The 16,806-nt window shown below is 43.2% G+C and overlaps 1 protein-coding gene and 1 long non-coding RNA gene across 8 annotated transcripts in view; one reads left to right on the forward strand and one right to left on the reverse strand.

The window, feature by feature from the left end:
* Positions 1-16,806, forward strand: part of TBL1X (transducin beta like 1 X-linked) — a 364,349-nt gene that overhangs the window by 338,662 nt on the left and 8,881 nt on the right. For all 6 annotated transcript variants that reach the window (XM_056808017.1, XM_056808015.1, XM_056808018.1 and 3 more), the window contains 3 exons: positions 6,753-6,874; positions 7,994-8,068; positions 9,230-9,357. In XM_056808017.1, coding sequence (XP_056663995.1) covers positions 6,753-6,874; positions 7,994-8,068; positions 9,230-9,357 — 325 coding nt within the window. The remainder of the gene's footprint in view (positions 1-6,752; positions 6,875-7,993; positions 8,069-9,229; positions 9,358-16,806) is intronic.
* On the reverse strand, positions 9,186-15,933 carry LOC130455899 (uncharacterized). Of its 2 annotated transcripts, none has more exons than XR_008914154.1 (4): positions 14,782-15,933; positions 13,964-14,113; positions 11,862-11,907; positions 9,186-10,955 (listed from the first exon to the last, which is right to left on the reverse strand). It is a non-coding gene; the product is annotated as an uncharacterized LOC130455899 (long non-coding RNA). The 2 variants fall into 2 exon arrangements; XR_008914155.1 differs by having other exon boundaries at positions 14,266-15,933.

A 16,806-nucleotide genomic window follows, 5' to 3' on the forward strand; every position in this document is an offset into this window, starting at 1 on the left:
TTGGAGCCGAGGGGACCACCAAGGGAGAAAATAGAGAGAAGGCCAGTGCCTGGAGGCCCCGCATCAAAGGCCTGTGGCCTACATGAGGCCCCAGCAAAGGAGTCCAAGAAAGAACAGCCAGACAGGCAGACAGACAGACAGACAGACAGACAGACAGACAGACAGAAGAATCAAAAGAAAGCAGGCTGTGAAAGGAGCGTACAATGAAGAGAACACGCAGAGGGCACAGCCACCCACCCAAGCAGTCACATTTTCACCTACGCATTTCACTATTATTATTTATTACTATATAATATAGTATAATTAGTATATAAATACCATAGTAAGAATAATATATAACATCGCATAATAATGTAATACTATTATTATGCTACTCCCCATTTTCATCTATGCATTTTACTATTATCTTACTATTTACTGCTATATAGTATAGTATAGTATAACTAGTATATAAATACCATAGTAAAAATAATATGTAATATAGTATAATGATGCTATTATTACACTACACATTTTCATCTATTTATTTTACTATTTACTGCTATATAATATAGTGTAATTAGTATATAAATAATATAATACAAATAATAGATAATACAGTATAATAACATAATGATACTATTATTATCCTACTACACATTTTCAGCTGCATTTTACTATTATTTTACTATTTACTACTATATCATATAGTATAATTAGTATATGAATAATAGAATTAAAATATATAATAGTATAAAAATATGATACTATTATTATACTATCCATTTTCACCTATGCATTTTACTATTTACTGCTAATATATAGTGTAATTAGTATATAAATACAATAAAAAGAATATATAATATAGTGTAATATAATACTATTATCATGCTACACATTTTATTATTTTACTATTCATTACTATATAATACAGTATAATTAGTATATAAATAGTATAATAAAATAATATATAATGTAGCATAATACTATAATGATGCTATTATTAGATTATTATTATACTTGCATTCTAGGCACTTAAAAAAGGCTTAAATACTTTAAAATTTCTTTTCTTTTTTTCTTATTTATTTTTTTCTTTCTTAGAATTAACTTGCCCAGGTCACACAGCTAGGAAGTGTCTGAGGCCAATTTTGGACCCAGGACCTTCCATCTCTAGGCCTGACTCTCCATCCACTGAACCACCCAGCTGCCCCCTTTAAATTTTTTTTATTTCTTTTTTTTCTGTCTTAGAATTAATACTATGCATTGGTTCCAAGGCAGCAGAGCAGTAAGGACTAGGCCATGGGGGTTAAATGACTTCCCCAGGATCACACAGTTAGGAAGGGTCTGAGGCCAGATTTGGGCCCAAGACTTCCTGTCTCTAGGCCTGGCTGCCCCCTATTCTAGGCCCTTCTTCTCTGTCATCTTAACTGGTAAAAACAGAATAAGGATTAAGTCAAAACAGCATTCCTGCCATTCCTCCTGGATTTCTCTCCCTCTCTGTCTCTCTGCCTCCCTCTCTCTCTATCTTTCTCTCTCTCGCTCTGTCTCTCTCTCTGTCTCTCTCTCTCTGTCTCTGTCTCTCTCTCTCTGTCTCTGTCTCTCTCTCTCTCCCTCTCTCTCTTTCACTCTCTCTCTCTCTCTCTCTCTCTCTCTCTGTCTCTCTGTCTCTCTGTCTCTCTGTCTCTCTCTCTCTCTCTCTCACACACACACACACACATTTTATTTTTTTGGTTTGCCATTACTCTAAAAACAATGGCGTTCTCTGGTGCAGCGCCAGGCCCGATGACACATTCATAATCCCCGGGTGCTGGAAGTTCTCCATTCTGAAGCCCCACACGTTGCTCTCGCTGTTTTCCAGGCTCTTTCGCACAGGCCGGGGATCCCCATGTTCCCTTTCTCACGGTTATTAATAATCCACTTGAAGTCTTTCCGTGTCAAGATGGGGCGCAGATGCCCAGATGTAGTCCCGGCCTTCGGGGGAGCGTGTTGCCCACCTTGTGGGGAGATGAATAATCCCGGCGGGATTGCTCCCTGTGGGAGCTTTTGCCCTGGAATTATTCCACCCCAGGGATGTGCAGCTGATGATGACTATGGCTGTGTCTGTCCTTTGGGGCCATGGCAGAGCTCTGCTTAGGGCGTCCCGCGCTCCTCACAGTCACTGTGTGAGGGAATGGCTGTCGGGATCCTCGGGTTAAGGCCGAGGAAAATGAGGTGGAGAGAAAAAGCAAGTGGATTCGTGGCTCTAGTTTGGAAAGGGGGGCTTTTTGAACCCAGGAGAAATCGTATTGATTCTGGCCCCGGAGAACAGGAGTCCACATTCGGCCTTTGACCTTTCCTGCCTGTGGGGTCTCCTGAACTTCCGTTTCCTCGTTTTTAAAATGGCAGAATTGGACTCAGATGGTTCTGAGGTTTCTCCTCTCACTAAGTGGGCCCTCTCGTCTCCCCCTTAGGGTTCCTTGGGCTGGCTCAGTCATTTCAGTTGAAAACAACTCTTGGGGTTTTCCTGTCAGAAATTCAGGCGTGGTTGGCCATTTCCTTTTCCGGTCCATTTTACAGATGAGGAGACTGAGGCAAACAGTGTCTGAGGCCAGATTTGAAGGCTCAAGTCTTGACCAATCCGGGCCCAGTACTCTATCCACTGGGTCTCCAGACACCCTCTCCAGCCTTCTACATAAGCTCATTCCTGCCTCTGCCCCGCTGCTAGTTCCCCGGCCGCTGACCCAAATTACCCCATATATACATTATATAGATTTTGTGCCTGTGCTCATCTCCTTGAGGCCTTGTTGGAGGGGGGATTATTCCACTTTTGTCATGATATTCCTGGTGCTTAGTACGGTGCCTGCCACATGGTAGGTTCTTAAGAGATGCTTAAAAAATCTGCAGGTGGGGGCCAGGTGGGTGGAGAGCCAGGCCTAGAGAGGGGAGGTCCTGGGTTCAAATGTGGCCTCAGCCACTTCCCAGCTGGGTGACCCTGGCCAAGTCACTTGACCCCCATGGCCTGGAGCCAATGCACAGGATTGACTCTGAGACAGAAGGTGGGGGTTAATTTTTTTTTAATCTTAAGATGCTACCCATGGGCAGACAGACCCTTCCCCAGGGCCTCCAGGCGGCTTATTTCTTTGATGCACTGGGCTAGGGAACGATGAAGATGGACGAGCAAAAACTCCTTTTGGGGGTTAGTCACTTAATTAGACGAGGTGAGAAATTGTATCTCCATTCATCAAGCAGTTATCCAGCTCCCTCCGTCCTGATCTGCCGGGGTGGCGGCGCTTATTAAATGCCTCGGCGTTCTCAGTGAGGCTGAGCGAGGGGCTCTACCCCAGCCATCGCCCAGGACTCGCGCCCTGCTGGGGGAGGGGGGATCGGCCGGCCCGAGCGAGTGCAAGTGCGAGCCTAGCTCTTTCCCGACGCTCCCCCCCCCCCCCCCCCATGCTCTTTGGGCAGCTTGGGCTAGGAGCCTTGGGATTCCTAGCGGAGAGCCAAGACAGAGCAAAAGAATCCGGGAGGGGGGACCCTGATATGGAGGCCCTGTTCCTGGTCATCCTCTCCCAAACCTTCCCATTTTCCATTGCATGAATACGGAATACGGATACCTGCCCCTGGAGTTCACTATTTTATTTATTTTTTCATCTTCATGTTATTCCAATAATTTCCCAATATAAATATATATAATATAAATTTTAAAATGTGGTATATAAATATAAATTTAGAAATATAAAATATATAAAAACATAGATTTCCAACGTTATAGGGTTCGTGTTGTCTCCCTTCCCCCTCCCAGAGTTGACAAAGCAATTCATGACTTAACTCTTTTTTTTAATTATTATTATTATAATCATGCGTGAGGCGCTGGCCTCCGGCGAACAAACGGATGGGCATTCTGACAGAAACGATGCTTTCTTTCGTTCCTCCGGGTACCCGAGGGAGATACTGCAAGAAGAGGGGGGCCACGGCTAAACGCGCTGCTGGGAGGGTTTAGAAAGGAAAGAACTTTTGCCCCGAGATTTATGTCCTGTTTAAAAAGCCTTTCCTGACCTCAGCCAGCTCTGCCCACACAGTACCTTCCCCTGGGCACCGAGTGTGCGTGGAAGTGAACGGCCTCCCGCCATTGTGCGGAGATAGATAGCAGACGGCTCGGCCCATTATTTAAGGACTAGAAGCCTGCCTTGGCGCTGAGTCACGGTTCGACCTCGGGGAGCTTCGGGAGCCTCGCTGGTGTGCGTTCCTAAGCAGCCTCGCCCGCTCTTTTCCCCCCTCTCGAGCGGAGCCCTTCGTTATTCCTCAGCACGGCCATAGATCACTGTCCGATTTCCGGGTGTTTAGCAGTCATTAACCCAAGCCCTCGGCTTGGTCACAGACACTCGCCCGGGCGACTTGTGCAAGGCTTCATCCGGGGCTCCGCCTCCCTCGGGCCAAGTGCTAGTGACGACCTCTTGGGGCTGCCCATTTCTCACCCTGTGAACGAGAGATCATTGAGACAGCATAAGCCAAAGTGGTGCCAAAGAGGGAGTCCTTTATGGTCAGCCCTCTGCTGGGCCCCGGGTGACCACCAAACTGTCCCCGGCACCCTGGCTCCAGCTTTTTTTATTTTTAGCCCAGCTTTATGCACACTCTGTGGTCCAGCTAAAGACACCTCCCTGCCGCCCTTTGCCCAGCGCAGGCCACCCCGCCACTCCTCTGACCCCCCCCCCCCCCTTTAGAATCCCAGCCCAGCTTTCAGAGATGGCTCTATAGCAAAAATGAATAGTATGGAACTAGGGATCAAGTGAGGGTGTTTGTACAACCCATTGGGATTGCTTGTCTGCTGGGGGTAGGAGGGGAGAGAGAGAGAGAGAGAAAAGGAAGGAAGGAAGGAAGGAAGGAAGGAAGGAAGGAAGGAAGGAAGGAAGGAAGGAAGGAAGGAAGGAAGGAAGGAAGTCCACCGCCTAGGCAGATATGTACTCTGCCCAAGAGATATCTCTGCTTTTTTTTTTTTAAACCCTCACCTTCTGTCTTGGAGTCAATACTGTGTATTGGCTCCAAGGCAGAAGAGCAGTAAGGGCTAGGCCATGGGGGTCAAGTGACTTGCCCAGGGTCACACAGCTAGGAAGTGACTGAGGCCAAATTTGAACCTAGAACCTCCTGCCTCAAGACCTGGCTCTCCATCCCTCCATCCACTGAGCTTCCCAGCTGTCCCCCGCTTTTTTTTTTGAAGTGTCAGAGTTTTGGAGGAGAAACCTGTATTCCCCTCTCCTTAACTCCAAAGCCTCTTCTGCCAACAGCCCCTGGTGCATTACAAATCATGCTCTATGGTTGTGAATGAGGAAGCCACAGTTGGCTTAATTAAACCTGGGTTCCCTAAGCATTATTATGTTATCCTCCAGCCCTGGTCTGGGTAACTGTGAAGATGAACTCCATCCTCTCAGAGCCACAGTGGAAAAGACACCCAGGAACCTGGCTCATATTTATCCTGCCTCTGCTATCTGATGACTGTGGCCTCAGTTTCCTTCTATGTAAAGGGAAGGGTTTGGACCAGAAAGCTTCTGAGGTCCTTTCTAGCTCGTTTCTTGTTCCTCTTCCTCATATGTTGTGGGTAACAGAGAGAAACCCTGCCAATATATACTAAAAGGACAAGTACTTAAAGAGCTTAAAGACAACGCCCTGAAGTGCTTAAGAGACAACTGGAGAAAAAAAATAAGAAAACTGAGCTATTTAGGAACAGCCTGCCACAGAGCTTAAGGTTGTGTATTATCCTCCCCCTCTTGGGAGTGATTTCTCTTATGTGTCTTAAGTCAGACATCCCTTCCGATGACGAATACAGCCAGCCAACGACCTCTTTTCCCTCCGTTAAAATGTGTCCGTCTTTCCACATGCCTCCATAGACTTATAAGAAAGAACGCTGTCCACATCTAGAGAAAGAACTGCGGGAGTAGAAACTCCGAAGAAAAAACATAGGATTGGTCACTTGTTTATATGAGTGTAGGATTGGAAGTTTGGGTTTTCAAAGGTAATTCTATTACAAAAATAAATCTCATGGAAATGGATGTTGAGCGATGTCATGTCTAACCCAGAAAAAATAAAATAAGCACATCCCTGTAAAGGCCAGATTTTTGTTGCTTCCAGAGAAAGACCTGTTGGAATGGGATGGATGGGGATCAAAGCAAACTCTCACCTTGGTTTTATTTGGATGAGGGTGCTCCTACAACAGTGACCAGTATGGAAGTGTGTTCTGCATGATAATAAAAAAACAAGCACTGAACTATTAAACTGTTCCATGTTGTAAAAGACAGAGAAATCTGAGAATCTATCAGAATAAATCCTATTGGAACGGATGTGTTGGGCTGTGAACTTCCTCCATTCTCTTTTCTAGCCTTATCTTTCCCCCTCCTCCCAGTAGTTAATACGCCCCCCCCCCCCCGGGTCATCCTTCCCCCCTCTGTCTGAAAGAAGGCAGGAATAATGTATCTCTAGAATCAGTCTTGGTGAGTAGTTTACACCCACACCTTGGAAAATCGTGGGTCGGTTCAAAAACAAAATGTGTTTACTGGGACAAGGTGGGTGGGTTGTGACACTAGCTACCCAGGATCCCCTGGACTTGAGGTCCTTTCAAGAGAGCTCCGGGCACACTCCGTGTTTCCCTGATGCCCCTGTGTTCAGGAACCCAGCTCCCTCTACGCCACAAAAAGCTCCAAATGGAATGTGTTGGACCCAGGCACCTCGCCTGGCGGGAGATCAGCAGGGGCAGCTCCCACCGGTGGCTAATGGGACTTCTCTCTGCCATTCCTGCTTTGCAGCCCCTGCCCTGGATGTAGATTGGCAAAACAACACTACTTTTGCGTCCTGCAGCACAGACATGTGTATTCACGTATGCCGCCTTGGCTGTGATCGCCCAGTCAAAACCTTCCAGGGACACACAGTAAGTCCAACTGTGGGATTCCCATTTGGGGGGAGCATCCCGGGATACGGGAGCTTTTATTTCAGGGCTAGGCAGTGGGGGTCAAATGATTTGCCCAGGTGGGGGGGGGGGGTTAGAGTACAGACAAATAAATGGTAACACCCTGCAAAGACCTGCCTCGGCTTCCATCTGGAACATTTCAATCGGAATCATCAAAAGGGCTCTTGTTCTGGCCAATTCAGGAATTTGTTTTGCTAAGGTTGCAAGGTTTTTGTTTTTCTTCTTCCCTCCAATGGGAGGAGCAAAGGAAAAGATGGAAAGGAGAGAAAATAAATTTTTCTTAATTGAAAAATATTTAAAACTAGTTTTTCTCAAAGGCCTTTTTTTCCCCATAATGGCCCAGTCATCACAGTACTCTTGTACTCAAATACACCGCTTGTCTCCTTTCTATCTGCTGAATACTTGGCGCATACATATAAATCTCTGTACAGTTGTTTATGTGGTGGTTCTGTTGCTTTGGGGTTTTTGTTTGTGCTAGTCCTGCAATAGATTTTAACTCCTCCGGACCAGAGACTAAATCTTCTTTCTCTGGAGCTCTCCATCCACTCATTGACCCTCTTCTCTGACCCCTTTAAAAAGAATGTGTTTTATGAGGCCATACACAGCCTCTAGTGTAAAAGACTAAGAAATGGCATGATGCTGGTCCTAAGGCCATAAAATTCCATTTTCCCAAATTTTTGCCTGCCCCTCTCCCAAAATAATGTGATTTTTTTAAAAATCAGAATTCTTCAGATATGTCCTATACACCATAAAATAATAGCTAGTTTAATTCATTGCACTTTGTTACATTTTCTTTGCCCCCTTCTTTCCCAGTTATGATTTCAGATACTTTCAGGAGGAAATATGAGAGAAGGTGATAATCTTATCAGTAGAGTATACATGAGAGAGAAGGAGAAAAGGAAGTTGGAATTGGGGAAGTTGAGTGTATGCCTTGGTTTTCTTCTCTGGAAATCTGAGGCATAATTTATCATGAAGTAAAGGTCTAATTTTCAAATGATAAAAGTAAAACACTGTTGCCCTCTGCTGGATGACAGATATTTTGTTTTTACCTACCTTAAAAAAAAATCTTTTGTATTTCAGAATGAGGTCAATGCAATCAAATGGGATCCTTCAGGAATGCTGTTAGCATCCTGCTCTGATGACATGACGTTAAAGGTAAAAGAGATTACTCTAGAGAATAAACTGTACACTCAAAAAAATACACACCTGGATGCTCACATGAAATAAGTACTTTTATAGCATTTGAATGGTGCTTTTGTTCTTTCACTTTTTTCCTGTAATTTTTCCATCTTGCTAATAAGATTGGTTTATGTTTGGGTAATTTTACTATTAAAAATTTTTGGCGATGATGAGGAAGCAAACTAATCCATAGATATCAATTTCAGGGGAAAATCCAAGTGTTGCAGAATTCTCAGCCTCTACACACTGTCATCATTTAAAAGGAAATTTCCCATTTTAATATAAAATTTGAATACCTTTATTCAGTTTCCCAATTTTTCATTTAACACAGAACATTTTCAACTAACTTGTAATCAATAGATTCTCAAATACCAGGTTATAATCAGCTTTATTTCAATAGTTGTACCATTTTTTATCTCAGCGTAATGGACTCCATTACTTAAAAAAAAAAAAAGGTTACTTTGGGGAACCTAGCACCTCAAATGCTTTTTACTGCCTTTAGAAATACTTTCTGGGGTCTTCTTCCCCAACGTAACTGTTATGGAAATATGTTTTCTATGATATGACATATATAACCTTTGTCAAATTGCTTACTGTCTCAGGGAGGTGAGGGGGAAAGGAGGGACAGAGATTTTAGTATTCAAAATAGGAGAAAATTAATGTGAAAATTTGTCTTTACATGTAATTATCAGGGGGAGAGGGAATAAAATTGAAGGAGAAAAAAGATATACAAAAAATACATATTATTTATTTCAATCATTATTCTGGTACCCAATGGCTAGGAAAATGGTATCATATCCTATAGGCATTCTAATGAGGGAACATAATGCCTATTAAATTGGCAGGTAGCTTCATTGCAAGCCTTATCTATAAAATTAAAGAGTTAGACGGTGTTATCTTTATACTTTGCTCCAGTGCAGAATCCTGGGTAACTTCACAATTGGATAAACTTTCAGGGTATCAAATAGAATGAAAATCTAATTATGTGACTGCCAGTTAAAGTGATTAACACTCCATCACATGCTCCCTCACCCCCTCAAACCTCCCCCCCCAAAAAATAGAGAGAGAGAAGAGGGGGAAGGGAAGAGGAAGAGGAGCTTACAGAGATTTTTATTTTTCTTTATTTGCATGACACAGATTTGGAGTATGAAACAAGATACATGTGTCCACGATCTCCAGGCCCACAGCAAAGAAATCTATACCATCAAATGGAGTCCAACAGGACCAGGCACCAGCAATCCAACCTCCAATATTATGTTAGCAAGGTAAAACTTAAAGCAAACTTTAAACTCAGTCTAATGCTATTAGAGCAGTTCCTCCAATTACCATTTTTCGTTGCCAAGAAAGTGACAACCAGGAATGTGGTCAATTGTCTCTATTAGAAAAATAACTAAAAGCTCTCGGTATACTAAGTGGCAGAAATGGGGAAGGGGCTTAATTTTTTATGAACCTTTATTTAATAGAAGTCAAAGGAGGAATGAACTAAGTTTCCAATGATTGTGGCATCTGGACCAACTGATTCACATCTGGATTATTCCATGTTATTGTTGGGGAGTCATTTTTGTCACATCTGATTCTTTGGGTCCCCATTTGGGATTTTCTTGGCAAAGATATTGGAGTGGTTTGCCATTTCTCTTCTCCAGCTCATTTTACATATGGGGAAACTGAGACCAACAGAGTTTAGTGACTTGCCCATGTTTCAGACAGCTATAGAAGTGTCTGAGCCTGGATTTGAACTCATAAAAATCAGTTTTCCAGGTCCAACATTCTATCCCCTGCACCATCTAGCTGCCTGCATCCTGTATTATGTAAACTTAATTTTGTGGGTTGGTGCTCTTTATTTTGAAATCTGTCCATTTGCCAACACAATCAGTAAACAGTAAACAATACTGGAGATTCAAATAAAAAAAAAAAGAATGCCTGCCCTCAAGGAGCTTAAAGTCTAATGACTTTTAAAACTTCCACAAATTAGTAAGTGTGGAAATATTTTTAAAAAGATTGATGTCTAGAATTACACTTTAATGGATACCACTTGATTTGATCAATGAGTACTTTTTCCAAGAACCTGAAATCTTTCCTCTCCTCCTGTGTGATTTTTTTTCTGAAGTTTCTCAAATCTTCCAAAAGAATCTATGTAAGGAACAGGTAGGAAAACCAGTATTAAATCATTAGAAAATGTGACAAATCTTGGTTTTAATGATGATTTTGAAAAACAGTAGCAACAGGGTGAGTCCTCCTTGGTTGGAAAGTTGATTCTCTCAAACCAAAAATAACTGTCATGGCAGATTTGAGTGATTGGTAAATGGCTCCCCAAATTCGAGGGAGGTCTTTCTGAAAAACTGTGTTTGATTTAATAGTCAAGACATTTTCTAGGTGGCACAGTGGATAGAGTGCCAGGTCTAGAGTCAGAAAGATTCATCTTCCCAAGTTCAAATCTGGTATAAGACACTCACTAGCTGTGTGATACTGGGCAAGTCACGTAACCTTGTTTCTCTGTCTTCATTTCTAAAATGAGCTAGAGGAGGAAATAACAAACCATTCCAGTATCTTCGACAAACAACAACAGCAACAACAAAAAACCCAAGTGGGGGTCACCAAAGGGTTGAACACAACTGAAATTGGTTGAATTTTTTTAAAAATTCTACTCTGTGATTTGGTCAAGGAATATACTATTCTGGTTAATCAAATGTTCTTGTTTTGAAAGTTGCCATTTATGACATAGATAGGAAGCAAGGTGGCACAGATGATAGATAAGAATGCTGGATCCTGAACCAAGAAGAGATGAATTCCATCAGACTTAGACACTCATTAGTTAAGTGACTTCAGACAAGTCACTTCATTTCTGTTTGCTCAATTTCCCCAACTGTAAAAAAAAAAAAAACCAACAAACAAAAAACAAAAAAAAACATTGTAAAATAATAGCACCTACTTCACAGGGCTGGTTTAAGGGTCAAATGAAGTAATATTTGTAAAGAAGTTATCACAGCACCTGGCACACAGGAGATACTTTATGAATAAATGCTAGCTATTATTATTTTTATTATCATTACATAGATTATCAAGAAGCAGGTACAGTCCTAAACTTCATTAATGGAAACATAGTATCTATTGAGTCAGCCACAGTCTTCTGCTCTTTTGTATCCTTTGCATATAGTAGGTACTTAATAAATTTTTCTTATAAAGATTTCTTTGTATATATTTGTTGTCTCCTCTGTTAGATTTTAAGCACTTTAAGGGTAGAGACTGTCCTTGGCCTCTTTTGTATCCCCTATCTCTAAGTACAGTGCCTGGCACATAGTAAGTGCTCCATAAATAGTTAGTGACCAGATATTTATCGATGAAATCCCCTTCCAATATCCTATTCCATTGGATTTTAAATTCCTTGAGGGCAAAGACAGTTTTTATATCCCCCCATCTCTTAAGCACAGAGCCTGGCACATAGTAGGTCCTCCATAAAAAGTTATTGACCAGATGTTTATAGCTGGAGCCTCCTTCCAATATCCTATCCCATTAGGTCGTAAGCTTCTGGAGGCAGAAACTATGTTTTACGTCTTTTTATAGCCCCATTGTGTCTAACACATAGCAGATACTTAATAAATATTTGTTGACTGACTGACAAAGGAATAGAATGAATAATCCTTTTGCTGACCAGATTGTGCTCCCTTTTGACATTTCAAGAGGGATGTGGAGAAATTGAGAGGCAGAACATAGTAATAAATGACCAGCCAAGAGTCAGAGCTGGGGTTCAAGTGTTGTATCTAACACATACCAGCTGTAGAGCCATATGCCAGTTAGTCTCGTTGTCCCATGCAATCCTGGAAAAAGACAAGTTAACACATTGGTAGTAGAAGGAATTTCTGTTAGCAGTTCCCTACAATGAATGATAAAATAGAAAAACTAGAAAGTCTACAAAGGAAGCTAACAAGGACGGCTCATGGTTTGGGAACCATTATAGGATACATGAGTCTATGAACCTGGGGACATTTAACTTAGAGAAAGGAGAATTTCTTTCTTTTTAATTTAATTAATTAATTTAGAATAGTTTACCATGTGTACATGATTCATGTTCTTTCCCTCCCCTCCTAACACCCCTCTCCCATAGCCAATGAGCATTTCCACTGGGTTTTACATGTCATTGATCAAAACCCATTTCCATATTATTAATGCTTGCACCAGAGTGATCATTTAGAGTCTACATCGCCAATTATATCTCCATCGACCCATGTGATCAAGCAGTTGTTTTTCTTCTGTGTTTCTACTCCCACCGTTCTTTCTCTGAATGTGGATAACGTTCTTTCTAATAAGTCCCTCAGAATTTTCCTGGGTCACTGCATTGCCACTAATGGAGAAGTCCATTACATTCGATTGTGCTACAATGTATCAGTCTCTGTGTACAATGTTCTCCTGGTTCTGCTCCTCTCGCTCTGCATCACTTCCTGGAGGTTGTGCCAGTCTCCATGGAATTCCTCCACTTTATTATTCCTTTTAACACAATAGTATTCCATCACCAACATATACCACAATTTGTTCAGCCATTCCCCAATTGAAGGGCATTCCCTCATTTTCCATTTTTTTGCCACCACAAAGAGCGCAGCTATGAATATTCTCGTACAGGTCTTTTTGAGAAAGGGGGATTTCTAAAGGGAACCCGATGGCTGTTTTCCAATAGAGAGAAGAAGGATGATCTTCCTTCTTTTGGTGCCACAGTGGGCAGATCTAGGAAAAAATGGGAAGTTGATGGGGAAGACTTTGGGGTCGGTATAAAGAACAATTGGCGTTGTCCCAAATGAGAATGGTCTGCTGTTTGAAGTAGTGAATTGCAGGTCACTGAACTATTTTAGTTGGGAAATTAGATGTAGGTGTTTCAAAGGACTGTTCCACCTTAAGGATAAAGATGAGAGATAGGGACCAAGCCTGTTTTTTCATAAATGTAGGGAAATCCCAGGTGAGAAAACGAATTTTCTCTACCAGTGCAGACCAGCATTTCCCCAGCAAATTTTTGTCTTAAAAGAATTTATCTCAAAAACTAGGAAGTTAAGTAAATTGCTTGGAGTCACAAAGCCACAGATGTGTTATAGAAAAGACTTGAACTCATACTTTCTTGGCCTTTTAAAATTATTGTTTTATTATTATTTATATATTTTAAAATAAATAATAAATGAAGTAATTTATTATTGTTAAAATATTATTGGCTCTTATTTTTTATTTATAGTAATATGGAATTCTATATTTTCAATATCTTTTTTTTTTAACATTTCCCTTCTGTCTTAAAATTGATATTGTGTAGTGGTTCCGAGACAACAGTGCAGTAAGGGCCAGACAGTGACTTGACCAGGGTCACACAGCTAGGAAGTATCTGAGGCCATATTTGAACCCAAGTCCTCCCATCTCTAGGCTTGGCTCTCAATCCACTGAGCCATGTATCTGCCCCTCAAATACCTTTAAAGAGGACAATTCTCCTTTGAGTAACAAAACAAAATACTATAAACTGGATGTAATTCTGTTATTGTTATCATTGAGTCATTTCAGTTGTGTTCAGCTCTTCACAGCCCCTCTAGAGGTTTTCTTGGCAAAGATACTGGAGTGGTTTGCCATTTCCTTCTCTGGCTCATTTTGCAGATGAGGAAAACTGAGGCAAACAAGGTGCCCAAAGTCACACAACTAGTAAATGCCTGAGATCAGATTTGAACCCAGGTCTTTCTGACTCTAGGACTGGGACTCTCACCTAGTTGGCCACAGAAAGGCTTACTTTCTCTCTACATATCATGCTGCTTCTCTGTCACTTTCAGGAAACCAGAAAACAATAAAAAGCCCTTTGTATAATTCATCTATTTTTTGGAGATTCAGGGCACGTGGCCTTTAGGGTCTTACCATGTCTCGATATTAGATGCCCGCTCCTTTCCAAATTCATTTCTCCTCCCCTAGCTTCTCTGACATGACAGCATCTTGGTTTTCCTCTGACTCTTGTTTTCATTCATTTATGCAATAGTCACGAGCTACGTGCGGTGTAGCGTGTTTGAGCTGTGCCAGAGACAAAAATAGACAAAAAAAGACAGTGTTAACTAGCTTTAACAAGTTTATAACCTATTATGGTGCTCTCAGAGGCAGGGGTGGAGAGAGGCGGAGACAAGGAGGAAGTCTTCCTGTTCTCACTGCTGAAAGGGAGGCATTACCTGAGACTGTCCTTGGCCCTCCTCTCCCTGCACACTGGACCGCTTGGTGATATCATTATCTTCAGTCAGTTAGGATGATTCCCAGGCCGAATCTGCTCTGTCCCAAACCCACGTCTTTTCTTTTTTTAAAATAAATTTTAATTATAGCTTTTGTTTTCACAACACCTGCATTTTCAAAAAGAAAAAAATCTCTCCTCCTCTCTCCCAGATGGCCATCAAGAAAGATTTTAATTAAAAAAAAAAACAACTCAAAGATTTTAAAGGACTGGGGTGGGAGGAAATGGTTCAGCAAAACTAACCAAAATGTCAAAAAAGTATAACAACGTAGTCAGTCTTCACTTCACAGTGCCCCACCTCTTCCAAGAAGCTAGGAGAAGTGCGTGCTCTTAGCTCTTCTTTGAGGCCATACTTGGCCATTAGAGGTTCACAGCGTTAAGTTATGATTTCTTACAATAATATTCCTAATATTCATATGCCACCATTTGTTTAACCATTTTCCCACTGGTGCCAACCTACCTTTTCAGTGCTCTGCTGAGCAGCTCCTTTGAAAAGAGAATTATTTACCTAACCAAAATTAACCTAGCTAAAAGAGAATTCTTTCCTGCTTTCCCCATTTCCGTTGATAGCTTCATCATTTCCCCATCACTCAGGCACTGAAACCTCATACCATCTTCAGTTCATCCTTTTCTCTCACACATCCCCCCTACTAGGCAATCAGTTCCTGAGTCAGGCAAAATTTGCTTTCCTCATGAGTCTTCCATTTGTCCATCCTTTGCAAAACCCTCCTCCCACCCCCTCCACCCCCCAATTACGTCTTTGCTGAGATTTTCTAGGAGCCCTCTGCCCGCTGCCCATGTCTTCCTCCTGTTTTTTTTTCCTCTCTCTGTCTCTGTCTCTCTAGTCTTGCTCTCCCTCTCTAGCTCCTCTTTCCCTCTTGCTTTCTCTTTCTGTGTCTCTGTCACTGTCTGTCTCTTTCTCTACATCCCTCCTTCCCTTCACCCCCCTCCCTCACCTCTTTTTCCTTCTCAGTCTCTGTCTCTCTTTCTGTCTCCCCCCGTCTCCTTTTCTCTCTCTCCCCCACCCCTTTTTCTCTGTCCCTCTCTCTCCCCCTCACCCCTTTCTCCTCAATCTCTGCCTCTGTCTGTCTGTCTGTCTGTCTGTGTGTCTCTCCCCCCTGCTTCTCTCTCTATGTCTCTGTCTCCCCCTGCCCCTTTCTCTCTGTTTCTGGCTCTGTGTCTGTCTGTCTCCCTCTCCCCTTTCTCCTTCTCGGTCTCAGTCTCTGGCTGTGTGTAGGTGTGTGTCCTCCCTCCCTTCTCTCCTCTTCATCTCCTTCTCTCCCTCTTTACCCCCACCACACCCTTACTTATCTTAGTTTCAAAGAGCAGCAAAGTCCAACTGGGGCTAAGTGACGTTCCCAGCGTCAGGCAGCTAGGAAGAGAGATCAGATTTGAGCCCCGATTCTCCCAACTCCAGTCTAGACGCTATCCTCTGCGCCACCCGGCTGCCCCACTTCGTTCTCTGTAATCTCCCTCAAGTACACCCCAGATCATTGCTCCCGTCCACAACCTTCCTGGACTCTCTTGAGCTCCCAAATTAGCCCCCTACTTAGAGCCCGGCTCTGAGGACAGGAATAACATTCCAAGTTCTCCTTTATTCTCTCGTACCCATTCCAAGCCTCCCTGAACACACGCCCCCCTCCCCCTCCTCCTCCTCCTCCTCTCACGCTTCCAGGGTACTATTCTCCTCTCAAATCCAGCCTTCACCGGCTTCCTGCCTCCCGGCTGAGCTCGCCCTCCTTCCTGTGAATCCCCCGGTCAGGATTCAGCCGAAGAGGAGTGGAACGGAGCGAATGATGAGCACCCATTATCCCCCGGCTTGAAGGGTTCAAAGGGCCTTGCAAAGCTGCTCCTCTCGCATCCTTGCACTACCTCTTTGAAGCAGCATCCTAAGAAGTTGGGCCAGCGGGGTCCAGCCCTGTCCGAGCCTGGAACCTCCGTAAATAGGCTGCTCCTCGTTATCCTCATCATTATTCTCCCATTTCGCCCAGCCTCCCCTCGTTGGTCCCGGTCCCCCTCTGTTCTCTGCTCTGGAACCCTCCTCCGTTCCCCAACCTCTCTTCCTCTAGAGCAGTTTCCTCCTGAAGATGCCGCACCGCGGCCCCTTTTCAGAGCCGGCTGCTCCTTTCTCTGGCCACCCTGCCACGCCTAGCTGGACCCAAGGAAAGAAGTGGGGTGCCCCTTCTTCCCCACGACTGCTTTGGGGCCTTCCCTGTCCCTGACGCTCAGCAGTCATTTCACTCCACCCCATCCAGTCCCTTATCATTTATAAACCTCTAATAAGCTGCCCGAATTCCTCTTTCTTCAGCCTCCCTCATTTCCGTGTGTCGAGACCTCGTCTGCCCCCCTTGCCTTGCTTTTGATCACAATTGCCCCAATTGTCTCAGTTTCCTCGGTATGATTCTGAAACGATGGGTCTGTGTATCCATTTTATAAATGTGGCATCCCGGTGGCCCAGTGGAGAGAGTGGCAAGCCTGGGCAACA

The sequence above is a fragment of the Monodelphis domestica genome, chromosome 8, assembly GCF_027887165.1.
Source record: "Monodelphis domestica isolate mMonDom1 chromosome 8, mMonDom1.pri, whole genome shotgun sequence".
NCBI classification, from domain to species: Eukaryota; Metazoa; Chordata; class Mammalia; order Didelphimorphia; family Didelphidae; genus Monodelphis; species Monodelphis domestica.